The 15,540-nt window shown below is 41.6% G+C and overlaps 1 protein-coding gene across 6 annotated transcripts in view; it reads right to left on the minus strand.

Moving 5' to 3' along the window:
• The window catches only part of CLTB (clathrin light chain B), a 39,143-nt gene extending 23,805 nt beyond the window's left edge, over positions 1-15,338 (minus strand). For 2 of the 6 annotated variants that reach the window (XM_069077653.1, XM_069077657.1), the window contains exon 1: positions 14,891-15,336. In XM_069077653.1, coding sequence (XP_068933754.1) covers positions 14,891-15,065 — 175 coding nt within the window. In that variant the 5' untranslated portion in view covers positions 15,066-15,336. Of the gene's footprint in view, positions 1-14,890 lie in introns of all 6 variants that reach the window. The other 4 variants (XM_069077652.1, XM_069077654.1, XM_069077655.1 and 1 more) reach the window with 4 other exon arrangements.
• Positions 15,339-15,540: the final 202 nt, after the last annotated feature.

The following is a 15,540-nucleotide window of genomic DNA, read 5'->3' on the forward strand; positions in this document are numbered from 1 at the left end:
AAACAGATGTTAAGCACCTACTATGCAAAGAGCAGTGAGGGACATACAGTTAGATAAGGCATGTTTCCTGTCCTCCAAATATAATGGAAACTCTTTGAAGACAGGGACATTTAATCTTTTTGGTCATTGTATCCAGACAATTAAATGTTCAGTATGAACATTTACCCCTTGGAAATCAGTAAATTCTACAAATCAGGGCTTGATTTTATTATTATTATTATTGTCTGGACTTAAGAAAGTGGTATAGAAAATGTTATCAATTCAGATTAAAAGTGTATCATGAGTGTGTATGTGTATATATATATATATATACACACATATATATATATATATATATGAATGAATTTTTTTTTTTCAGAGAGTTGGTTGTTAAACATTTACCAGCATGCTCCTGATTATATCCCTAGTGCCTAAGTCACAGGGGTGGGGAACCTGTGGCCTCTAGGCTGCAGGGTCCCCAACCCTGGCCTAAGAGGTAGTAGATGCCTGACTTGTTAGGAAGACCTTAATTCAAGACCTGCCTTGGATACATACTAGTTGTGCGTTCCTAAGCAAGACATTTAATCTCTAAATGCCCCAGACAGATCTCTGAGACTTCAAATTACAGAAAAGTTGCAGAATTGTGTTAGTAGAATTTGTTTTCCACATACCAGTGAATTCTCAGGTTTTGACCTTTTCTTCCCTCCAGCACCTAGTACCATTCCTAACCATACACTCAATGTTTGAAATTGAAGGTGCTTATAATCTAATAGGGAGGTAAAACTTCAAAAGGGACATATAATACTGAATAAATAAATTAATGAATGAATGAAAAGAATATATTAAGAACTTACTATGAAAAAAACCCTTAGAGTAACTATCAGGAGGACCTAAGTTTAAATCTGGACTCAGAAACTTACTAGCTGTGTGACCCTGGACAAGTCACTTAACCTTGATTGCCTTTTAAAAAATGGGTTAAGCCCTTTCAAACAGAAAAAAAAACAAACCCAAATACAAGTGAGAAAATCTCTTCTCTCAAGGAGCTCGTATTCTAATTGCCAGATCCAATGGAGATGTATGAAAAGGCCCAGTGATCTTAAGGATTCAACTATAGGGTGGATAGCAAGGCTAGGGGTAGATCATCAGATACGATGGTAATGCTTGGTGGTCTGGAGAGTGTAGCACCAGGGCAGATAATAAGATCCAATGGTCCTCCATCTTACAGGAAGGATTTTAGTTGGTGACTTCCTACTCAATCAACTAGTGTTAATGGAATATCTGTCAGGCAAGGTGGAGGGTGGGGTGGAGGCTCCTGACCCACCACCATTATAAGGTGCTATAGTAATAGTAGCAAGTAGTTGTTATTATGTTGGTGATGATAAATGGTAACAGAAGACCAAGGGTCAGTTTTGTTCCCAAGCAGTGAATTTAATCACCAAAGTCAAGACACTTACTAGCTGTGTGACTCTAGACAAGTCACTTAACCCTATTTGCCTCAGTTTCCTCATATGCAAAATAAGGTGAAGAAGGAAACAGCAAACTACTCTAGTATCTTTGCAAGAACATTCCAAATGGGATCACGAGGAGTCAGACACAACTAAAACAACTGAAAGAGGAGTCAAGAGGAAGGATTCAGATTCTCCCTGCAGAATATGCACACTGAGGCACAGGCATATTTGGAGTGTGGGTTGCATGTGCTGGCATACACACACTCTGTATGATGGTCAGTATGGGAAGCAGTCCTGCTCTGGTTGCCCTGTGTAATTAGACAAAAGGGGTGAGAAGAGGTAAGTAATTTCAAAATATTCTAGTCCAGGATCCATTTGTTTACTGATTAAGTTTGTTCATTACTTCAGGAGTGTAGACTGACTCATGAAGGAGCAAACTCATACCCATTGTCATACCTGAGCATATGGTCTCAAGGAGTAACATGGGAGGGGCAGCATTCCTAGGATCCTGGCAGCAGCAAACAGGTAATTAGCAAGGGGGGTGGAGTAGGATGGGGGCATCAAGAAATATGGATGTAGGCAGAAGGGTAATCAAAGGAACTCTTTCAATAAGGGTTGAGCTATGCTTGTCTTCCTGCTGGAGGCACCCACCCATTAAGTTATAAATTCAAGCCTCTTTTTCAGGAGGCTGAGGAATGATATTCAATGCTTGATTTTAATTAAAGAAAGTGAAAAGTTCTCAGGCAGGATGGAAGAATCTATAAAAACCAGGACCAAGAGGTTAACAAGTCAAATACACACACATGCATATATACGCATGTGTATGTGTATATATACATGTATAATATACATATATGTACACACAGATATGGGCAACTAGGTGGAACAGTGGATAGAGTGCTGGACCTGGAGTCAGGAAGTCTCATCTTCCTAAGTTCAAATCTGACCTCAGACACTTACTAGTCGTGTGACCGTGGGTGAGTCACTTTACCCTGCTGGCCTCAGTTTCCTCATCTGGAAAATGAGTTGGAGAAGGAAATAGTAAGCCATTCCAGTATCTTTGCCAAGAAAACCCCAAATAGGGTCATGAAGAGTCAGACACAACTGAAAATGACTGGACAAATACATACATAGAGATGTATATTTTGTGTTGTTTGGTCATTTTATATATTGTGCATATATGTATACACGTATACATACACGTATGCAATCTGAAAATGTGCAAGAAACTCTGAGCTATCAGGGTAATGGAACAAGTATGAGGTTTTCTGAGGCCGGATTTGAACTCAGGTCCTCCTGACTCTAGGGCTGGTGCTCTATTCACTGCACCACCTAGCCACCCCTATAGAATTTTTTGAAAAAGAATCAGTTGGTACTCCCTGCTTCATAGATGTTCCCAAGCAGAACTAAACTTGCAGTCAGTTCTGGGAGGAAGAGACACAAGAGGTGGTTACTGACTTCCTGCTGAGAGATACAAAGGCAGTCAGATGGAATGTTTACATGACCAGATAGGAAGTTTACTGTTTTGTCAGTGTTTTCTAAAGTATAACAAATCTCTAACCATTTTCCAATTTAATAACCATTCTCTTTGACAGAAAAGGTCACTTTCTCTTTAGGACTCTATCATTACCACTTCTCTTAGGAGCTCTTTCTTGTTCATCAGTCTTGTCTCCCAGGGATGAACACAATGAAAAAACAAAGTAGATGAAAAATGCATGTTGCCCAGTTTATGTCATGTGATCAGATGGACAGACTTTTGAGTTACTCCATAATTGTATATATAAATACACATCCACACACACACACACACACACATATACACTTCATTTAGAATTTCTACACATGGACTTTGGTTATTATGAATGTTTAAGAAACAGGATGATTGGGAATAGTCAGATATGTACCTTTTAGTAAAGCAGACTTCAAAAGGTTCAGAGAAATGATGAGTAAGAACCCATGTGCAGAGATTCTATATGAGAAGGTAGGTCAAGAAGTAAGAGGACTTTCAAAAACTAAATACTGACAATACAGGAATTATCTTAACGAGGTAGAACTGGCATCCAGGGGCCTCAGATTTAAAATACTCATATATAAAAGAGTGAAATGATACCATGGAGCAGCATCAGTACAGCAGAAGTCCAGAATAATCTACTCTACTCTGCATTAATTCATACAAGTCTTTCCAAGTTACCCTGAATTCTTCATAATTTGACATTTATTTAACTACATATATAAAATATTTTACATCTATTGTCTTATTTGATTCCCACAACAACACAGTGAAGGCAGGCTAGCTAGGTGATGCAGTATATAGAGCACTGGACCTAGAGTCAGAAAGATCTGAGTTCATATCCAGATACTTCCTAGCTAGGTGACCCTGGGCAAGTCACATAACCTCAGTTTCCCCAATTGCAAAATGGAGATAATAATAACACCTACCTCCCAAGGTTGTTGTGGTGTTCAAATGAGATAACTGTAAAGCACTCAGCACAGTGCCTGGCACACAGAAAGCACTTTATAAATGTTAGTTATTATTATTATTATTGAACTAAGAGATTTGCCTAGGGCAGGGATGGGGAACTTGCTGCCCAGTGTTCTGTGAAGTTTGGATTCAGTCTTTTTGGAGGGGGGAAGTCAAAGGGCTGCACTTGAGGACTTAGAGGGCCACATGCGGTCTTGAGGCTGCAGGTTCCCCACCCCTGGCTTTTGGTCATATATCAGAGAGGTGGAGCTGATATTCAAAACCATAGGGAATTGAAATTCAAGTTAGGTGAGAAAAGGAGAGTACCAATATATTCTAAATGAGTTCACATTAGCAAGCCCAGACAAATGAAATTCCAGGGTGCTGAAAGAACTTGCAGACACAAACACAGAACTACTATTGGGGATTGCTGAGGAATCATAGAGAATAGGAAAGGGCCTGATTTTCAAAGGCTAGTGGGGGAGGAGAGATGATATAGTCCAGAAACTATAAATTGATGAATTTGATGTTGATCCTAAGCAAAACTGTGGAACAAATTATCTTATTTTTTTCTTTTTGGAGGGGGTAAGGCAGGGCAATTGGGGTTAAGTGACTTGCCCAAGGTCACACGGCTGGCAAGTATTAAGTGTCTGAGACCAGATTTGAACTCAGGTCCTCCTGATTCCAGGGCCAGTGCTCTATTCACTGTGCCACCTAGCCACCCCTGTGGAACAAATTATCAAGCAGATTGCAAGGATTTACCATGATAGGAGAATTCCCTAAGAGTCAACATGGGTTCACTATGAACTAGTCATGCCAGACTCATTTTCTTTTTAAAATTTGTATGTAGTAAGTAACATTAAAAGGTATTTTTCAAGAATTGCATGATCAGGAAAGGAGGTACACTGCTTATTTGGCAGAAGATAATGGACATTTCAAATACTACACTGGTGCCCACAAAATGTTAAAAGACCTACAGGAGTACAGATTTCAGAGATGTGATGAAGATTAAATAAGGTAATGTACATAAAGCACTTTGCTCCCCTACAAAAAAATAAACGCTTAGAGAGCATTCTTCAGTACTTGATTGGATCATTTATGAGGGATTTAGGAGAGATTATGGACAAGAATCACATAGAGTAAGAGCAGGGATGGGTGACCATCTGTACCAGTGCATATCAGCGAGGCCACAGGTTTAATAAATTTTAAAATGACTACTGTGTCTAAAGCTTTATGGTTTGAGAAGATTGACTGTACTAGTGGGGACAAGTCCAAACACACAGAGTGTCTTGATTTTAGCAAGGCATTTGACAAAGTTTCTCAGATCATCCTTCTGGACAAGATGAAGAGTTATGAATGAAACCACAAAATCAGGAGATTCTGAACTAGTTGAATGACTAGACCCCAAAAGTGGTGATTGATGAATTAATGTCCCTGCAGAGGGAGGTGTTGAACATTTCCATCAATGAAGTGGCATGCTAATCCAATTTGGGGAACACAGAAAGTTGGAAGAGAGAGCTAATAATTTGGATAACAGACATAAAAGCTTCTTGACAATCTAAAGAAGGGAATGAGTCTCATAAGATGAAAATTAATAGCTACTAATGTAAAATCCTTCATGTGAGTACTCTAAGATCTATGATTCTATTAGTGTGGGCATTTTCCACTGGTGCAGGTTGAAAACCCTCTATGACTTGATACCTCATCTTTGAGAGTTGTCATAGTTTCAAAAAAATCATCATTGCAGTCAATTCAGTGACAAGCATCTCAGCACTTTGCTACACTGGGTCTTAAGACTCCAGTCTTGCTGTTCCTTTATATAAAACCTTTCCAGTATGATAGGACCTGTCAGAGCTTGTGTCCCATCTGCATAGCCTGCAAGATGCCAGAGTCACACACTTTGATGAGGCATCAGAGCTGGATATTAGTGAAAAGAAAATCCATGTAAAATTGCACAATTGGTGGCTTTGCAGAATGTTTTTTTTTCTTTTCTCTTAAAAAAACAACAGCAAACCAAACAACTTTGTTACAAGGAAATGATTGCTTGAGAAATGAAAGTGACCTAAAAGCAAAATGTATCTAAAAAGTCATGCTAAGATTTAAAAAATCAGCTATATTAAGTACTAGATGGGGGAGGTGCAGCTAGGCCACAGTTCATGTGAAAGATATCTAGGGATTTTAGTAGACTGCAAGCTCAGAATGAGTCAACAGTGTGACACAACCCCCAATAGATCTAATGTGATTTTAGGTTGCATAAATAGAAGGATGGTGTCTAGAATAAAGAAAGTGATCAGGTGCTTGCTGCTGCTGGAGGGCTGTGTTCAGTTCTGGGTGACCCATTTTAAACAAGCTGGAATTGTGTCCAGAGGTAGGTGATCAAAATGGGTCAAAGGTCTGGAGACCAAGCTATGGAATTTGATAAATCTCTCAGGATCTCCTTGTGGACAAGGTAGAGAAATGTGGGCACAAGGAAGTGGATTTGGAATGAGTTGAATGACTTCATCTGAAAAGCAGTGATTAATGGATCACTATCAGCCTGGAGGGAGGTCTCTAGTGGTGATTATTGTACATGTCCTTTGTCCAACTAACCCAAGGTCATTTGAAAAAACTGGAGACATCTAGCCCAGAAAAGGAAGACCAGGTCTGGGAGTTGTTCATGGTCCCTGTCTTCAAACATTTGAAGAGCTGTTATGTGGTGGCAACTAGCTGACAGAAAAAGTGAATAGAATGCTATTCCTGCAGTCAGAGAAATCTGAGTTTGAATCCTGCCTTGGTGACAGTAGGCAAGTCACTTAACCTCTGCTCACCTCAGTTTCCTCATCTATAAAATAGGGATGATAATACTAGCACCCACCTCCCAGGGTTGTTGTGAGTCTCACATGAGACATAAAATGATACATAAAAAGTTCTGCAAATATTAAAGTGCTATTTAACTATTAATTATTACACAGTAGATAGAAGAACCTTCTTTGTGCTTACAGAGAGCAAAACTAGGAATGCTCTGTGGAAGTTGCAGGGAAGAGTTTAGCTCAGGGGTGGGGAAACTGCGGCCTTGAGGTAACACGTGGACTTATAGGTCCTCAGGTGCGGCCTTTTGACTGAGTCTAAGTTTTCCAGAATAAATCCTTTTATTAAGGGGATTTGTTCTGTGAAGTTTGGATTCAGTCAAAGGATAGCACTTGCGGACCTAGAGGGGCCACATGTGTCTTCAAGGAGGCAGGTTCCTCACCCCTTGTTTAGCTCAATGTAGGGAATAACTTCTCAACAATCAGAATTGTTAAGTCATAAAATCAGCTTCCTCATGAGAGAGTGGCCCTCTTACCACTTACAGTGTTCAAAAAGTAGCTAAATGACTACCTGTCAGGGTTGCTATAAAAGGGGACTAAGACACTATCTGAGTAAGAAGTTGCATTTGATATACTCCTCAGGGCTTTCTATGCTGTCTTTTAAAACTCCTTCCCCATGGTACAGACCAACTAGTAGATTCTAGAATTCTAGAAATAAAAGGCCTCCGTGGTCATCTCATCCATCTAGTTCTGAATTTTTTTATTTAGAAAATGTTTGCAGTATTATATGCCTTCAAGGGAATGATGGTGTGATGGCAAGAAATCTGCTGTTAATGTTGCATAGCACACAGAGTCACACTCAGGCTCTTGTAGAAAGCCACTAACTATAGTGTGGATGTGATGCCCACCAGTACCCTTAATTAACTCTAGGAGGTAGATAGTGTTAGTATTATTACCCTTGCCTTAAAGAAGAGAAAACTATGATTCAGAGAGGAAAAGAGACTCACATATAGTCATACAGCTAGTGTTAGGGTCAGGATTTGGTCTCCAATCTTCCAACTTCAGCCAAGGAGTGGAAAGGGAATATATGCGACTGGGTTCCATTGCTTGAAGGCTCCTCTTGCCACCCAGAGGGACTGGCATTTGGTTCAGATCTTAGGATTGAAAGCTAGAAGGGACTTTAGAAATTTTGTTGCTATTCAGTTATGTTCAACCCTTCATGACCCCAGCTGGGGTTTTCTTAGCAGAGGGGTATGCATTTCTATCTCCAGCTCATTTTACAGATAAGGAAATTGAGGCAAAAGGGTTACTTGCCCAGTGTCACACAGTCAATGTCTGAGGCAGAATTTGAACCCAAGTTTTCCTGACTCCATATCTGGCACTCTATCTACCATGTCACCTAGCTTCCCTAGAGTGCCACTTGCCCTTAGAAATTACCTAGTATAATCTGATATAGGAGGAAACAAAGTCCCAGAGAGACTTGCCAAAGTCACCTAGGTAGCAGAAGCAGGATTTGAACTTAGTTTCTCTGATTCCAAAAACAATGTTCTTTCTCAATTCTATTCCATGTAGTTTAGCTCATTTCAATTCAGTCTCTATTCAATTCAATTCTATGCAATTCAGTTCAAGGAGCTTCAGGTCTACTAGGGGAGAAAGCACAGCGAGCTGGGGTGGTACAATGAAAAGAGGACTGCATTTAAAGTCAGAAGACCTGAGTTCCACAGGCAAGTTATTTAATCTCTTTGGGCCTCTGTTTCCTCCTCCATAAAAAGAAGGGGTTGAACCATGTGACTTTCTAAGGTCCTTTCCAGGTCAAAACATATGATCCTATGAGTTTGATTTAACTTAATTCATAATGATATAGTGGAAAGAGTCAAAGGTGAATTTCAAGTAGGAGGTCCTAAGTCCAAATCTTGACTTTGCTACTTTTACTCTATGATTAACTTCATGATTTGGGGCTTTGGTTTCCTCATCTATAAAATGAGAGGGTTGACCAGATGGTGTCTTAGATCCCTTCAAATTTTAGTAATTCAGTTCAGTTCAAATTCACTTTAGTTCTACTAGTTATTGACTAGAAGAAAACCAGTTTAGTTTTTGAATTGATTCAATTCAACACACATTGATTATTTAACATATGTTAAAGTCTATGCTGGATACAAGGGAAAAAATGCAAAGTTTACATCATGAGACATGGTCCCTGCCCTCCTTAAACTCATATTCTCCTTAGACCATTAGGAGGCCATGGAGCAGACAACACCATCCTGTGCATCTCAATAGAAGTGCCACTACTCTGAGCCTGGAATTGTTTAAACTCTAGACCCATGGAGGGGAAAGAAGAAGGGAAAGGACATTATCCTGTTCCAATCAAATAAACCAACTGGCCACAAACCAACTCATCAAATGAGGGACAAACAAAGGCATCTAGGAATCCAGGCTCTAACTGAGTCAAGGTTAGCCAGTGGATCCTGGCCCAAAGCTGATATAAAACTGGAGGATGGGAAATAGAATACCAGTGATGGCCTCAACAACCTCCAGTCTAAATTCCAAAAGATGATATAAATTTGGTGTTTGTTAGGCTGAGGATCAAACCAGATACCCATAGTTCTACCTTTCCAACCCCAATGGCTAGGGACAGTAGGGTCCAGGGCTCTGATTTCCTGGGTTTATTGTCATAAGAAAATATAAGCTTACATTTGTGTGGCACTTCAAAGTTGGCAAAGAACCTTCTTTCACAATGACTCTAGGAGGCAAGGAATCAAAGAAACCTCATCCTCATTTGTTAGATGAGGGAGTGGATATTCAGAGAGGGTATGTGACTGGTTTGGGATCATACTGCTAGCATGAGTTAGAGCTAGGCTCCTAAACCAGTTTTTAACTACAAGTCACTTGGTTAAGGAAGGGCATGGCAGTTGGGGCAATTAGGAAGTGGTGTGTGTGGGAAGTAAACAAAAGCATAAATATATATACAAGTATACATACATACACATACAACACATATTATATGTTTGTGTAGGAAGTCAACAAAAGCATAAATATATCACACACATATTCATTATATATAAAATTCATGTCTAATTCATATGTAAATAGATACATATGTTCCACATATTTATGCTTTTGTTTATTTCCTATACAAATATATAACATATATATATATATATATATATATATATATATATATGGGTTATTATCTTATCTTCCTGGATAGAAGGTAAGCTCCTGGAGAGGAGGAAATGCTTCATTTTTTTACTTTGCTTAATAAATTCATGTTGACTGACTGAGTGATCTGATTGCAGCATAATATTGCTTGTCTAAATTGTGTTAACTTCTTAACTTCTTCCAGTTCCTGTTACTGAAAATACCTGGGAGTAAGGTCTCTTGCAAGGTGGTTAGTGCAAATAGTATCATTCCCATTTTATAGATGGGGAAACTCCTCTTAAATACTCTTCTGGTGCTTCCTCATGGTATGTGGGTGATCCTTGGTTCTCAATGGGTTTGAACACAAGTTCTAGCAGATCCTACCAAGTTGGAAAGTTGTCACTTTGGAGTCAAGGTGAGTCATTATCAGGTTACCCAAAGGGTGAAGAATTTTTTCAGCCACAGTAACAATCAAATACCATCTCCTGAATTGTAAGGGGGGGGGGGTGGAGGGTTGCAAAGCCTAGCAATAATACACATGAATGGATCCCTGAAGTACAAAGCAGAGATGAGAAGTAGAAACTGAGGGTCAGAGAGGTGAACTGAGTTGTTGAGGATCCCAGAGCTAATTGAAGTGGAGTCAGGATTCTTAATCAAGTTTTGATCCCTTCTGAAAACTTCCTATGAGCTAGTGAAAATATCATTATCCTCTATCTATAGAAAAGAAATTCTTGACTTCAAGTTCTGTGATTTTTCCATGCATCCCTGCTGCCTCCCAACAAATTCCTTTCCAGCTCTATCTTCCCTGTTCTCTATTTGATGGTCTCTCTCAGGGGCTATATTCCATATTCTAGAGCCCGTTCCAGCTCTAACATTCTATGCCACCAACTATCCAGACAACTTGAGGCTCCTCGATCTAAGAAAAGTCCATTTCAGAGTTTGTGCTGTCAAAGGAAAGTTATCTGGACCGAGAGAGGCAGAGGGAGGCCCAGGGCCAACCTCTACCCAGCCTCCCCAGAATGACTTTAAAACTTTCGTTTTGGTTTTCTCAGCAGCCTTGGTAATTGGCCTGAAGTAATTTATACTTGATCCACACCCTCCCTCCCACACCCAACCTGCTGACTCCTCTGTTGGGTGGGTCTGACGGCTTTTGCTGCCCTTCCTGCAACACCTCTCTGCCTACAGTCATTCTTCTGTCCCACTTAAAACAGCTGAGCAAACTAAAGGTCGGGGTGTGTGGTGTGTGTGTGTGTGTGTGTGTGTGTGTCTTTCTCCCTGCTTACCGCCCCCCCCCCCCCCTTTACTTAGCCTTTGGAAGCAGAGAGCAAAGATGCTCAGAACTGTGAGTCATCATGCCTAGACTTTTCTGACAGCCTTGTATCTCGACTCCCTACTTGAATTCCTCTTGGAATCAGAGAATATGAAAAGGGGAAGGAACTACAGAAGGGATAATAATACTGACAAGGGAATCCTTCTCAAATATCTCTGACAAATGGTCATCCAGACACTGCTTGCAGATATTCACTGACTGTAAATTCACTATGTCCCAAGGCAGTCCATTTCACTTTGGGGCAACTTTCTGGTTGTTAATGAGTTTTCCTTTGGTCTTCAAAGTCTATGTCTCTGCAACTTCACTCTCCTCATTCTGCCCTCTGGGACCAAGCAGGACAAGCTCAGTTTCTACTCAACATGACTGACTTTCAAATACTTGAAGACAGGTATCATGTGTCTTCTCCAAGCTAAAAACCTCTAGTTCTTGCAGTTGATTCCTATGTGGTGTCATTGCAAATCCCACCACCATCTTGACTGTCCTCCTTGGAACACTTATTCCTTGTCCCTTTTCTGCTTCTCAGTTTTACCATCTCCTGGGATGTGTTAAAATGTGAAGCCCTATCTAAGACGGAATGCACCAACCAAATGGTTGACTTCTGCCTGAGTTAGGGACACTCACCAGACCCAACTCTCCCATACTTACCACCTCTTCCCTGAGAATTGAATGTCTCTTTAGCAATGCCCTTCCCAGCTCAGAAGAACTGTGAAAAGGGACAGACATGAGAAGGAGGAGGAGGAGCAGGAAAAAAGGGGACTGAAGAATCAAAAGGGTGGGACCAAAGCTTCTTCCTCTGCTTTTGTTTAACAGTCAGAGTACATGGGTTATTATTAACTTCTATTCACTCACATATTTCCCATGTTTCCAAAAACCTCAGTGGAATGGACTTACCCTCCCATCTCTTATCTCTGATGAAAGAAGTCCGTCCCTCCCTTCCTTCAAGAGAAGTGCCACCTCTTCCAAGAAGCCCTTCCCACCCCCTTAACAAAAGTGATCTTTCCTTCCTCAAGTTTCTCCTAGTACTTTTCTTATGCCTCTCTTATATCTATTTTATTCTCTCGTTTCATAGTTGTCAGTGTACTCATCCTCCCCTTATTATATTATAAACTCTCTAAGAACAAAGGTTTTTCATATACACACACTTATATATGTATACACACATAAATACATACATAAATAAATATGCCCAGCACTCAACATTGAATATTGGTGTCCGCAAACGTTTGTTAAATTGAATTGTTTCCCTGATAGTAGTGACCAGTAGAGTGGAAATGGCTCACAGTAGCTGGTCTTAAACTTCTTTACCTTTCAGACCATTTGGGTGATGAAAAACCTTCTCCAGAGTACCCTCTCCCTTAACCACATGCTGCCACCACAAAACCCCATCAGAATAAAAAAGGAAAGAAGCACCAATTGAGATATAATATCCATAAGGCAGTATCTAGTTTTGATTAAGCATCATAAATACACTTTTCTTTCATGCCAAAAATAAAAGCAGAGATCTCATTGTCTTATAAATATTCATACTGTGGAGACTTTTGCTTCACAGATTACCAGGACTTGAAGGGATCTTAGTACACAGAATGTGAGGGCTGGAAGGGGCCCTAGGACCTGCAGGGTCAGAGCTAGAAGGGAGCTTGTTGGGAGGCATCTGTGGGATCTTGGGGAAGAGCTGTTGATTTGGAATTTTAAAATTTGGGTTCTAATCCTAAACTAGCTATTTGATCTCAGTCCATTTGCTTTTCTTCTCTGGGCCTCAGAGCATTCAACTGGGAATCAAGACAGCAGGGTGTTGAAACTTATTAGCTGAATGACTATGAGCAAGATACTTTGTCCTCTGAGACTCAGTTCTCCCATCTGTAAAAGGAGGAATAATAATACTTTTGCTGTCTTCCTCACAGGAAAATAGAATGTCAGAACTAGAAAGGAACTTAGAATACAGAATGTCTGAGATAGAAATACCTTGAAATAACACACCCAGAATTTTTTTTTTTTGCCTTTTGGAAGGCAATTGGAGTTAAGTAACTTGCCCAAGGTTACATGGCTAGTTCTTTTGTGTGGGTGTTAAGTGTCTGAGGCTGGAACCGAAATCAGGTCCTCCCGACTCAGGGGCCAGCGCTTTATTCACCGTGCCACCTAGCCACCCCTACACCCAGACTTTTAGGACAGGAAGGAACCTTAGCGACCACATATTACAATCTTGTTATTTTACAGTTAGGCCCTAATGGGGAAGTAATCAGAACCATAACTAGCACAAGGAGAATGGGGTTCTAGGATGCCAAAATGGAGTTTAGGGGAGCAGGAATTGGTAAAAGCTGTTTCTATTTTGCCTTACAAGCTTCTGGAAATAAGGGGTCCAGTTGTCCCTGGATGCCATCCCCAGGGTCCTATCACCAGGATAATTCTCTCCCAAGGGTCAGGGTCCACTCTCTGCTGATCTCTATGGGAGTAGGCACCAGGACTTTCTGTGGGACCCTAAGTGGGACTGTCCCATGCACTACCATGCTATCTTTCTCCCAACTAAATTTGCCCCAGGCACAATTTTGACTAGTTACTTTGGAAGTAGCTTGTGAAAGGTCCTAGCAATTTAATGAAAGTGTAAGAAATCCTTGGACCTCCCTCCTCCTCCTTCCCCCAAGACTACCAAGAGTCCCTTACATTACTCTTAGAGAGCCACTAGAATATAGTAAGCTTTATGGCAGGCAAGATAGATAACCTGTCTAGTGCTACTTTGTCTCCATCCTATAATGTCTGAGCACAAGACACTAAGTACCATTATGTATAAGGATAGAGCACTGAATTTGGAGATGAGAATTGGGCTTAAAACCTAGCTCTGGGGCTTACTGTGGACTGGCTCTGTCTGAGTCTCAGTTTCTCTTCTGTAAAACTGGCTTAATAATCTTGGTTCTGCCTAACTCATAGGGGTATTGTGAGGAAAGTACTTAGTAAAACTTAAAGAGCTATATAAATGTTAATTAATATTTTCTGGTACTCTGTAAATGCTTATTTTGATCTGATCATAGAAACAGAATGAGCTGAAAACAAACCTCTCATTTATCTTATGAGATAGAGGCCCATAGAGGAGAAGTGAGTGGCCCAAGGTCACACAGCAAGTTAGAAACAGGTGATCTGCACCCCCCCTCATGCCCCACCCCAACACAAACACTTTCTGAGAGCACTGCACCTGAGGAGGGCTGTATTTCCTTTTGCACCAGGGTCATACAAGCTTCCAACCTCAGTTTATAACAGTTGCCCTGTTCAGACTCAGAGTGGGAGGAAAAAAGAACGAATCTTGGTGTATTCTCTATGTTGAGCTGACATTTGATTTCAATAGCTTGGAATGGTTATGCCCCTTCCTCTGGAATCCTTGAATTGGCAGGATCAGACCATTCCCTCCCTATGCTTGCCTTTAAGTTCCCTGGTCTAGGAACTACAGATGGCTGGCTGTCAGATGCACCTTCTCCCTATGTGCCTGCCCTTCACCTAGACCTAGCCACTGCTGGGCTTCTTCTTGACTCTCCCTCCCATCCCTACCCTGGCTCACCAGATTGGCCTGTCATTTGACAGAGATCCTGGCCTCTGGAATTACAGACAGGGCCTTAGCCCGGGCTCAGGTGTCCAGCAGGGTTTCAAGCTCTCCCACTGTCTTCTATCTCCTCTCCCTCCCTTCTCCAATGTCTGAGCCCATTTCAGACTAGACATCCCCCCTGGCTATTGCCCACAACTTCTCAGTCATCAGGCTACTTACTTCCATTTTCAGCTGCCGGCTGCTGCAGGGCTCCTTCAGCGCCTTCAAAACCCTCATCATCGTTTTCAATGCCTGCGATCTCACTCTCCTGCTGGGCCAGGAAGGCAGCTGCTGGGTCCTCCTCCGCTGGCCCTGCGGCCCCGCTGCCGGAGAACAAGCCGAAGTCATCAGCCATGGTTTAGCAGACTGTGTATTCACACGTCCTCGCCCGAATGTGTGCCCAGCCCTAGTGCCTACTGCTCTGCCCACCCCTCCACCCCACCCCCTATCGCACAGGACACAGCAGTGACTCCTTGTAACCCGATCCTGCCAACGGAGCCGAGCCCGCCTGGGAGGGGAGGGGAGGGCAGTAGAAGGCCAGAGCTGGGCCCAGCTCCGCAAAGAGACCGCTTCTTATCGGGGTTCAGCTGTCACTGCGGCTGAAGGAAGCGCCGCGGGGAGGAGCCTGCCCCAAATCAGGGAATTTGGTGACGTCAACAGTTACAGGCGGACCAGGAGCAAGAGTGGGAGGATCCCAGAGAACCCGGCTCATAAACTCCTACGCAAAAATGCAGGAAAAGAGCTCAGGAGCTAGATAATAGATCAAGTTAAATGGGCTTACAAACTCGGTGTCAATTAAGGGTCATAGCTGTCCCGAAAATGAGAGGCAA

The sequence above is a fragment of the Petaurus breviceps genome, unplaced genomic scaffold (assembly GCF_028583685.1).
Source record: "Petaurus breviceps papuanus isolate PSGF00001 unplaced genomic scaffold, PetGlider_PUasm1.0 90994, whole genome shotgun sequence".
Classification (NCBI taxonomy): Eukaryota; Metazoa; Chordata; class Mammalia; order Diprotodontia; family Petauridae; genus Petaurus; species Petaurus breviceps.